Source organism: Cyphomyrmex costatus, unplaced genomic scaffold, assembly GCF_001594065.2.
Source record: "Cyphomyrmex costatus isolate MS0001 unplaced genomic scaffold, Ccosl1.0 scaffold112, whole genome shotgun sequence".
Lineage (NCBI taxonomy): Eukaryota > Metazoa > Arthropoda > Insecta > Hymenoptera > Formicidae > Cyphomyrmex > Cyphomyrmex costatus.
The window spans coordinates 2,852,911-2,865,292 of NW_017275086.1; the positions used below are offsets into that span (position 1 = coordinate 2,852,911).

A 12,382-nucleotide genomic window follows, 5' to 3' on the forward strand; every position below is an offset into this window, starting at 1 on the left:
GATGGTTCAACAAAATCATTCTTTCAATGTAATTATATTTAAAATTCTAAAATATAACTATGTTAAAAATATTATTTTATTCGACTATCAAAATAATTATGTAGAATACTCAAGCTGATTGCTTGGATGTCAAACTCATTGCTCATCATATTTGAGTTTCCTACATACTTATTTTAATCTAACAAAATAGATTTCAGATCCGTATCTAGCTAAGTTTTTAGACGCTTCAATGAAATCGTTTTCCGCGTATAATATTATATAATAACTATAAAAATGGAACTCTAAATCATAATTATTTTACCATGTAGTTAATTATAAAGTTACACTTATCAAATACTTTTCTTTCAATGTATTCAAAATGATTTTATTTTGGATATAATTGAGCTATAGGAATAATCTTAAATTATAATAAGAGACCGACATGACGCTTTAGATGCGACGAACGAGAGGTAGTTAAATATTATATGAATTAAAACCCGCATAAAACACAGAACACTTTTAGCGACCGCGAAATATATTTTTTCGTTAAGAAATCATAAATTCCAATGAGAGCAGAATAACGCAAACGAATATATGCGGCCGCACGGTCCGAAGAGGTCAGCATTTTGAATAATCCCAATGCGGCATCATCCTTCCTGAAAACCTTTAACAGGTGCTCGATCTCTCGACGAATGGATCGTAAAGGCGTGTCTGGAGGCAACGGGGTTGACGACTGTAATTCAAACGGATTATACCCTGGGGTGTCTGAGGGATGAGATCCAAATGAGTTGGCACTTCGTGATACCGCCGGTACTTTTGCGATCTCGGACCTAAACGAACTCTGTGTCCGACGTTTTAACGCAAAACGTCGGAAACTTTCGAACCGTATAAATTCGTAACATCAATACGTGAAACTGTAAATGCATGAACGTGTTGTTATTTCAAAATTGGTGAATGATTTATTATAATATTGGGATCGTATATAAGCTCGTTCGGTTTTTTAAAATAAAATTTAAATGCAAAATGTTAGAAATATTTTTAATTGTCAAATATACACCATTTTGTTCGACAATCCTCCATCTCTATCAATAAGTTTTATTATTCCTTTTTCTCATATAATCGATATCAGTGATTAGCCGACGAGAGCGTGGAGGGAGTATCTTTGAAATTCATTTCTTCTAAACAAAATTTGTCTAATCACTTCTGATACATATGTTTATTAGTAATTAATAATAAATGATTAGAAAAATATTTGAACACCGTCTATAGGAAAGAATCTTAGTCTCACTCAATAGATGCAGATTAATAATGAATTGATCGCAATTGTTATTGTTGGCACAATTATGCATCACTTACGTTTGACCTTGCGACGGCATAAATGGCGCGTATAGTCGCGACAATTGCTTTGTGGAATGCGAAAAGGTCAGAGAGAAATTATACAATGACTAAACGGAATCCAAAGTTTCTTAGAAAAAGACGAGGAAATCGCGACCTACGATCTAAAAGATCTGTAAGGTATAAGCGTCACAGTGGAACACCGTTGGAAAAAAAGTTTCGAAACCCCGTTCGAGCGAGGTCGAAAAAGTTTATTCACAACACGCGATTCTAGTGACTTTATTTTCACAAATTGCTTATGATTCATTGGGAAGGTAAATTACGTCCAAACACGAATTCGTGATATTAAAAGAGCAAAATTTGCATGTAAAACAGTTAATTTTCCTTTCGCTCTTTAAAAATAAAAGACTCCATATAATCAGTCGTAATTAACTGTAATTAAGAGGAACAAAAATATGTTGCATTTTCTTCCTTTTGACAGACTTAAATCATTTATAGGCTTATGCAAGGAGGCCAGAAAGCGTTTGCCACTTCCCTTCTAAATTTTAGCAAGAAGAATTAATTAAATTATGGAAATTATTTTTGCGACGACAAATTAAACACTTATTGATCAATGCGTAGCTCTCGTGTTATTTGTAAGAAAGTTTGTTGAAGAAAAGCTTTGAATAGAAAGAACAGTTTTTGTTGAAGAACATAAAAATTTAGTTAGACACAGAACTGAAAATAATTTTGTTGGACTATCAAATTAATTACGTAGAAACGTTAAATATTAATGGCAATGCTGGCAAAAATTTTAACATTTCAACAACTATAGTTCAAGCGCGTCCTACATTTATTTCAATTTCAAATAAATTTATTTTCAAATTTGTATCTAACTAAGTTTTTATACACTCTGACAAAACCGTTCTTTCCACTAATATAAGCATTTTAATAAGTTTGGTGTAGAGATAAATTTTTGCCTCTTTCTGAAATCCCGATTACGCTCTCTATGCAAATATCATTTATTAATATGTATACCATGGACGTATTCCAAATTATTTGTGACGAATTGTTATCAATTCTGTTATCCTATAAATAGCAATTTTTTGTGTTAATAAATTGTCTTGTTCAGTATATTTATTCAGAACTTCGAATATGTATTTTTCTTCATTCTTAATTTGAATGGGAAAGATATTACACGCGTTTTGTATATTATAATTATTTTTCCCTGAAGAAAATATGAATTGTATGAGAAATATTGCTAAATATTATTAAGAGAATATTAAATTAAAATTAAATAAAAAGAAAAGGAGGAATGACACAAATAAGAAGAGTTAAAAGTAAAATTGTATTTTTCTTATAATTAAAAATGAAAAATGAATAAAAAATTTTGAGAGGGAGGAGGGTTGAACTCCTCTACAAATCCCACCTCTAGATACACTCATGATCAATACAGTCGGATGATTAGTGCGGTTGTTTATCACTTTAACTACTACGAGGAAATTGCTAACCTGTAATTACGCCACGCGTCAATTTAGCGCGACTGCCAGTCAGTAGTCCTGATCTAATGACAAAAGACAGGAATTCCGCGCTATCAAACGGAAGGAGAAATTTGGTTGACATGAAGGATTCTGTGTGCTGCAAGAGATGGAGAGAGAGAGAGCACGAATGAATCGAGCTTGCTAATTTCCCACGTCCATTGGGTAGACTGCATAATATGACGCGAAGTCGAGCACTACCTGCATCGGTTTAGCGCAATGCCCTTTATTCGCGATCATCGTAGCCAGAAGTGAAACCACAAGGACGGACCCTTGTCGCGCGATCGATACGATCTCAGGACGGGGCGTCGTCGTTGGAGCTTGTTTATTGCCCAACTGCTACGGAAATTACGAAGCTACAATTACAAATTAGTGTACAGTTGATTTGCCAAACAAGTAGCAACATGCTGACGGCGTAAGCCGCAACTGCAGACCGGATTTAACTAGATAGACTTTGGTTCTACCGTGTGGGATTTAACGCAGCTGATTTTGCAGTATTTTAAACACTGGACATTGAAGGTATAAATACCAAGAGTGAATTTATAAGTAAATTAAATATACTTTTAAGAAATCGCAATTAATTTGAGCAAAAGGAACAATAAAATTAGAAAATAACCTTCGTATTATATCATACATTAATATAATTATTGATATAATAGAAAAAATATATTTCTCTATTACTTTTAATAAATATTTTTCAGATTTATATTTTTGTGTTGAAAATCTCAATGAGAATATTTAGGAAATAATATATTGTAAAAAAAGTATGAAAATTAAATAAATAATAAATATAAAAGTCAATCTGCAGTATAAATATGTAAAATCGTGCGTTCTTATAGAAATTATTTCTATCTCTATAATTGCTTAAATATCATGTCTTTATATTAGGAAAATTACAATAACAACAGTATATTTTATAGTTTATATATAAATTTTTATGTGATAAAGGGAATATTATATAACATTATATATATCACATAATATATTGTATTTATATGTAAATGTTTTTATAAATTTAACTTTAATTGTAAATTTATTTTTTCAAATTGTTTGCTTATTATAAAGAAGAATAATTTTATTTATAATTTGTGACTTTAAGTAAGTAAATATATGTAGGTATGTTGAAACACACACAATAATGGATCTCAAAATTACCTACTATAAATTGTTATAATTATACATGTAACTTTTTTACAGTGTATTGTACATATTAAAAAATTTTAGTGCGTGTTTTTGATATTCCATATCATTTCAGTGATAAGAAGAATCTTCTTTTGATTAAACGAATATGAAGAAATTGTAATTACCGCGAATTTTCCCAGTTAAGTTTATTCTAGAACGACGAGATTAAGAACGTTTAAGGACGGCCGTCATTGAGATTAATTCTCTTAGCTCATAATTAAGATTAGGTTCCCTTTATTACAAGAAATTTAAACGGAGATTAAACCGTCGCCGTCCGCTTACCTGTCTCGCAACTGAATCTCGATTACGTCCTATGTAATTCTCAAGTATCTGGATTAAGAGGTAAAACAGTTGCTACCTCTTTACATATTTATAGCTCTTGATAATTTCAATAGTATTAGATATATTATTTAACCAATAATCGTTGTATCAAAGCGTTAATAAAATTTATTAACGTTTGTAAAAATAATCTGGGGGGATTCGAATATTGATTTTTTTTAAATATTCACAGTGTTTATGATGTTTTAAAATTTTAATCTTTCTTAATTTAATTATCGCAACTACATTTTATTTAATGCAAGGTATAAAGAAATTTGGTCTAAATCGAGCATTAATAACATGTTTTCATAAAATAAATTTCAAGTTTACAATGTTAGTACAGCGTAAAAATAAAAATATATAAAGAATATAATATAAAAAAATAATATATATACTTAACGCATTTTTAATCTATTATATTTTATACCGACACATATGATAATTTTTTTCTTGCAATAAACGAAGTCCTCAAAGACTAATAGAGACATTGTTTCCTTGTTATTTATTCACAATAGCCCTCTTGCAAAACGCTCTTTTAACGCAAAATGCAGTAACAACATCGATAGCTTTAATTAACGATTATCCATAAATCTGGATACTGCAGAATATATCCATTGTAAAGAGAAATATCTCTGCCTCGCACACTCCATCCTCGATTGTATCTCACCTCATTTTATCCATCTTCTTATCTCCCTTGTTTATCTCTATTTACGGAACGGAAAGACGAGACAGAAGCGGCGATAATAATTTTGTGCCACGGATAGGGAAACGACGAAACTTTTGATCGACGGTGGACCCACGCGGCTACGCCACGCGCATCAACTTTCATTATTTATCGTTACTTTAAAGTCCGCGGTCGGTTTAGCCAGGGGTTTTACGGTTATCTTTAATGGCGCCCAGTGTAGAACTTTCGAAACGACTCTTTGCCTTCACCTCTTTATGCGGTGCACTTAGCACCGACCGAGCAACCCCTTTTCATGGGAAATCGATGGAAAACGTATCAGGGCGGAGAGAACAGCGAAGGACACATCGCTGACGCGGTGCACGTGGCGGTGGAAGTTGTGATATAAGGTGCCGCTGTCGTTTAAACTGGATACAAAGAGAAGCTGTTTTCTGTTTCAGCTCGGTGAGACGTTAAATCCCGAACTGCAGATCATCACCAGCGTGTTCAACAAGGTCATATATCGAGGTGAGTACAATATGTCGTGGAAGGAAACGTAAAATGCTTCTCCTCTGCTCTTTTCCTAAATCAAGCTGGAAATTCCGTCGTCATCCTTGGCTCTCTATTACACGATATCACGTTCGCTTGTATCTCATTCAATGACGTGATAACTTTCTTCCTTTTAACCTCGTGGTTCCACTGGATACCGATGATAGCTTTCCTTTTGTGTGCGTGTGATGTTCATTTGATCACGTTCTCTTTCTTACACTATACATATATCTTAAATTGATATTAAACAGTTTCGAATATTAATGTTTAGTATTTATTTGGATTTATTATACACAACTTACACAAGACGTTATTTAAGATCATTAATATATAATTATATCCACACAGTAAGCAAGAGAGAGAGAGAAACTTCGCATCGCAATATCTCCATTCGTAGGCCACAGAAAACAATTTTATTATAAAATTTAAACTTCTGAGTAAATTGCGAATACTGAAAAGTCGATTAATTCAGTCGTTTATTGTGAGATCTAATAATCTCGGGTGCTCGAAACTCACCGACTTGCGTATCATAAATATATGGTGCGGTCTCGCTCCGCATTCACTTGGTGCGAAACACTACCGTGTCTTTTGATTCTAATTCTTGCTACTCCACCATTAATTATATAGATAAATACAAATAATGTACGCTTTCTATCGTATTTCTGAATAAATAATGTGATAATTGGCGAGCAGCATATTTACAAAAGTAAATCGTGCGTGTCGTGTTTAAACGTTGCTCTATTATTTCCTTAAACAAATAAAAATTTATGAAACATGTTTTCATAAAATAAATTTCAAGTTTACAATGTTAGTACAGCGTAAAAATAAAAATATATAAAGAATATAATATAAACAAATAATATATATATGTATATATATATAATATATATACATATATATATATATACTTAACGCATTTTCAATCTATTATATTTTTTATACAGGAAATACGTACTTAATTTTATTATGGAAAACATGATTTTTGAAATAAGAGTTTGAGAGTTAAGTTTTAACGCATTCTCTATATTTTTGCAAAATTGCATCGGAATTTCGATTTTTTTGACACCATTGAATATAATTGGTACGTTATCGATGCCGGACGTATCAAACGATGTGTAATAATTATCTATTCGTAATCACTCTCCTATTGAGGTTTTTTATGGTGTACATCGAGCGAAGTGACGTTACGACAGACGACGTAACTACGCCGTATTGTGTTACTAGAACGTAAATCCTGAACAAGCTGTGCAACAGCTCGATACTAATTTCCTACAATACTCTGGCTAAATGCATCATTGCAATCGTCTCAACGTACTCCACATTGAAGGAACTTGATAGATATGTGATGCTGCACATAAGAGGTAGAGCTTCAAAAAATAACGAGATCTGCATGTTTCACATAAAGTGAGAGAGAGGGGGGGAGGGAAAGGGAGAGGGAGAGAAATTGTCTTCAAAATCCTTACGAGAAATATTTCTCTTCAGATCATCTTATAAAAATAGATCTACGATACTTGGCGTTTATCATGAACAATTCATCACTGCATTGATATAAAAGTGACACATCATAAAATGATTATCTTTTTTTAGTAAAGCACAGTAAAAAATATTTTGTGTATTTGTGTTAAAATCAATCCAATCAAGTTCTTATTTAAAATGTTGTGTTGATTTTTTGATATATCCGAGTTAATTTAATATAATGTGTATATATTTAAATATTTTGTGTTAAATTAATATTCAACATTTTTTAGTATCAAAATAATACAATTTATAAATAAGTGAACAAATAACGTAATGTACAATATTTTAAAACGTAAGTTCTAAAATAAATGAATAAAATAGGATCAGAGAGTCAAAGCAGCAGAAAGTTTACTTGAACTGTAAAAAGCATTTAATATCGAAATTTTTAGCTCGTTTAAGGTCGTCTGAAAATTCTGAAAGGCGAGGCTGCAATTAGTGACTTTCCTTTAAAAAAACTTAGTTTGCGAAGAATGCGGCGCGGACAGGAATCAGGTATGCGGTTTCGCGTCGCGATGAATACGCGCTTCACGCATCGGGTACTCCCGATAAGTTTTGGACGGAAAGTTAACCGGATGCTGCGGTCCGTTGGAGTAACCGCGGGTAATAAATAAAACGCCGTGGGGATGAGAGAAGAGTGTCGGTTTTGCCAGCGATATCCGAACGAAGCTTAGAGAGACGACGGCGGCGGTGGCGGCAGCAACGGCTGTAGCGGATGGCACTCGAGTCGAGAGTGAAAAGTCGAAAGCGGGGCCTTTACGGGGAGGAAAAAGACGAAGTGGATGAAATGACTCTCTTAAGATAACGAGTCACTTCCTCGACTCATTGAGTATTCGTGCCAATGGACGCGTCACCATAGGGTAGGAAAGCACTTCTTTTTCTATAATCTTTAGTTGGAATTTATAAAAACGATGTTATTACATACACACACACGCATACACATATTCAGTTGGATAAAGTACTAATACCGAATGTTACTTTTCCGGAGCTATTTCTAAACACATGTATAATAATAATTCCCGTTCTTTCTCTGATATCTTTTAAAATACATATATGTTGTGTATTTATCCAATTTGTAACTGAATAATTTTTCGAGGGACAATATTCTGAAAGTCATCTTTTTAATCGTGTAAAAGCCTCGTACACATACAAATAATCATCGCAGAGATCGTTTGTATCGTAATAGGAGGATTATAAATACGCGTTCCATTGAGAATGACAAAAAGTAAAAGAAGTAGCAGTGAGTATGAATAACGAGGAAGCGTTTTAGTGGAGAGTAAGAGTAATGAAGAAAATGCGAACCGACGGTGTAAATTACTTACAGTAATGCTTTTCCGTGCATCGAAGTAAGCGAAACAATGCTACTAGACAACTAGTTAATAAATTTCCGGCTTTCTAATTACCATAGAGTAATTAGTATATTCCTTTAAAAAAAAAGATAATTATTGAATTTCGTCTTTTTTTAAAAGTAATTATTATTTGAAATAAAAAATTGCGTGTTTTATATCACATTCAATATTTATTTCGATTTTGTCATAATAAATTTTTTAATAACTTTATATACGTATAATCTTATTATTACACACAGAAGAAAAGGTTTGGATGAACCGTTTGTATGGGACGTGTTAAATTTTACACTTTTAACTATATACGTTTTGCAGTTTCAACTCTCCGTCTGCAATCTGGACTTTTTAATGCAAGCAAAATTTTACTTTTAAATTTCGCCTTCATTTTTGTTCAAATTTCAATTTCTTTAAGTAAAGATTAATGTCTGACTGACAAGTTAAAAAAAGCTATCAATGTAATAAAGATGCGTTAAAAAATAATCATGACCTCTTTTTGAAAGCTTAAATTGATAAGAAAATTTGAGCTGGACAAAAAAGACACAGATTGTAGAGAATTAATATTTACAATTCTGCTATTTTTGTATCAATTTAATTGTATCATCTTTGTATCTAAATTCTTTGGAGTGGAATTTTATTTTAAATAATGAAAGTTCTTGAGAGAGAGAGAGAGAGAGTAGGTTCAATATTTAAGAGCGAGATTTCACTCTTCGAAGTGAGATTCACCGTAAAACTTTTAGAGTGAGTATCATTATACGTATACGAGTGCTGCAACATTCGCATAGTATCACGCAAGTTCTAGTTTACTGAACTATGCTGAATACTGAAGCGGAAGAAAATTGTAGCGTTGTATCAAAGCACCGATAATACGCGCGTTATACCGTGAACGTGAATTGAGTCTATATAAGTACCGAGTGCGTTTATATCATCGCGATCCGTCCGCGATTTTTCATAACTTGTCTCGGCGAATTAACGCCCGTCAGAGTCTCGTTACGATATTAAAATTAAATGGATGGCGCGCATAATGGATTATAACGCTCGCGCCGCTGCGTCAAGAACGGTGCGGGCGCGATCCACCGTTTTGATGTATCGCGCCGCGACTTACGGACGCAAATTGCACCCGACGTAAAATCGAAATATGACTCCTTCTCCCACGCGCGTGCTTTCTTTCTCTCTTCTGCCTTTCTCCTCGCCCGTGGATTCCATCGGCGCAACGAAAACTTCCCGCGATTTGCATCCGCGCATTCGCCGTCGAGAGAGCGCCGAGCAAGAAAGCGCCTCGCTCGTTCCTCCGTTCAACTTGCGTGGCATAATTCTGCAAATGCCACGGCTGGTTGCATTGCTCGACGAGGAAGAAAATAAACTTTACAGCCAAGTATTCTCGAGGGTGGCAGAGGATGGGACGTACGCCGGCAAAGAGAAGGATGGAAGGACCATCGATGCGCGCACTCGGGATGCTTCCTAGTAGGATTTCAGATACCGCCCTTCCACAGTCATCCCCCTACAGTCGTGGGTCCGTATAAGGGGAGTTTTTGGTGTCTCTTCGACTAAACGATTCGACCTGGAAGCGTGCCTGGCGCTTTTTACACGGTTAACACGATCAACGATGGACGCGCGAACGGGAAGGGAGGGACATGGGGTCGATTTACAAGGTACGGCGATGTCACATACTCCGGCCGGCCGCCGGTCTGGTGTGTGCATAAATCTGTATATACGCCCGGGCACGGTTATGTGTGTATTTTAATCAATACCCTGTTGACACCGCGACCAGGGAACATAAATCATAAGACAATGGAAAATGGCGCGCAGGGAGGAGGAGTTACAGCGGGATCTAAGTATTCCATTGTCGTGTACGTGCCGAGACAGGCACGTTGCATATACAGTGGCCCACAATAGTTCGCCTATGCCATCGTGAAATTTATTTAACTCAAGCCTTTCATCAGCTAAACATGTTTTTGTACAGAACGCTCGCGTGCAGGTCGCTCGCCAATGAACGAAACTGCGCGAAGCGACGTTTTAAAAGGATTTTTATTTAATGCGACAATATCGTTCTCGAATTATTGAAGATTGTTTTTAACCCTTCGGTGTCATTTTTATTATGGTAATTTGTCAGATTTTTAAAAAATAAGAATACAAACAATACATTTTTTATAAGCTACTATATTATATTATACGTAAAAATTAACATTTTTTGGAATCCAATGTTTCATATAATTAGTGTGGCATATAAAAAATGCACATGTAAAAAATACGTTACTTAAAAATAAATATTTAATATATTAAAAAATTTTCGTATAATATGTTAAACAAATTTTTGTTATATGTTTATTTTTATACAATATTTTTTTACGCAATACCTATGCAGTAAGTACGTGACAAAACGGTATAAAGTGGCATCAAAGGATTAAAAATTTTATCGAATTAAATAAAGTGGCAAATTATATGAAATTTCTTTGCGGCAGGTATAGTACAATATTCAACATGTATGTATTAATATGCAAAATATACTTAATAGCTCAGATGTAAAGTAAATGTTTTAATAACACTTCTGCAACTGCGAGAAAGTAAGGACCTTTTCATTTATCCGCGCGCACAATGCTCCACTGTGAAATTGATTTCATCCAGCATCATTAATAATAATGTCACACTGATGTCCCTTCCAAATCAATTTCGGAAGTAATGCGTTTTTAAACCTTGATCAATAATGCGTATGACGTAATTAACGATGATTACGACTAGCGCAGATGGATTGGAAAAGCACGATGAAAAGTGTCAACGCGTCGAATATTTTCGAAAGGTATCATTTATTCGCAAATAATTTTCGTAAAGCTGTATAAATTTTATATATGTATACATAATATATTTATATTATATATTATAATTAGTAATTTTTGTTATATAACTGCATTCTTTAAATTGTTGTATCAAATTTACATTGAACGAATTGTTTAACAGGGTATGCTCATTACTTCGAATTTTATACAGCAATAATTTCCAGTCGATAAATGAGTATTCACACATATTTCATTACGTCCCTGTGATATATTTTAATATATCATGCCTGGAATATTTGGTAGGAATAAATGTAAATTGTTTTATAATTGCGATAAGGCAAAAAAAGAAAAGATAATTTTGAATTAACAGAATCTATTTCTTACGTGCGAATATGTAACACTTGAAATGAATTATTTTAAATAAAAATAAAGTTTTTAGTTTCTAAGACGTCCATGATATCCAAAGAGATTCTCCATTTCTCTCCATGAGACATCTCAGACATCAATTAGGCAGCTAATGAACACATGTAATTAGCATTAATGTATGTTTTTAGCGTACGAATCTTCTCCATTCTACTTATGATATCTTCGTTCTTCGTAATTATTCTCGGTTTCCATGTGTAAGTTCATACCGACTTATGAATTAAAATTTATCGATTTACATGGTCGTCGTACACGCACGAAAATGCTTCTACGTTGCCAGTGTAGTAACCCAAATCACGAGGAAGTAAGCGAGCGGGACGAAGCTTCTAGTATACCAGAGGAATATTCGTAGCCTCATAGTGTAACACACACATCCCCGGCCTTTACTCCGCGTGCATCCCCCGTTACAGCCCCGCCGAGCTGTATGCCGCCCGGCGAATGCCTACGTATCTACGAAATGTAGATAATAGATGAAATATTTGCGCGGTATGCGTGGTATTAAACCGACACCCCTGAAATTGTATTTTATAGCTACCCCTGCCACCGACGGGCCCACTCGCGCAACCCCTTCAGAGTCCTGACTCTCCCCTCCGCTATTTTGGTATACCTAGGTTGCATGCTGCTCCCCCTTTCCCCCTTCTCGGTCCCTCTCTCTCTCTCTCTTTCCCCTTGTGCACAGCTGCACAATCATATACACAACGTCGCAATACGGCAGAGTAGCAAAACCGCCCCTTTCTATCTCCCGACTATCCCACCCACCCCCCCTCTCTGCCGCCGACCCTCCAG

General features: G+C 34.6%; 1 protein-coding gene across 1 annotated transcript in view; it reads left to right on the forward strand.

Moving 5' to 3' along the window:
- CARPA (Carbonic anhydrase-related protein A) overlaps window positions 1–12,382 on the forward strand; it is a 104,030-nt gene that overhangs the window by 77,825 nt on the left and 13,823 nt on the right. Inside the window, exon 7 of the mRNA XM_018543233.1 lies at window positions 5,454–5,520. Coding sequence (XP_018398735.1) covers window positions 5,454–5,520 — 67 coding nt within the window. The remainder of the gene's footprint in view (window positions 1–5,453; window positions 5,521–12,382) is intronic.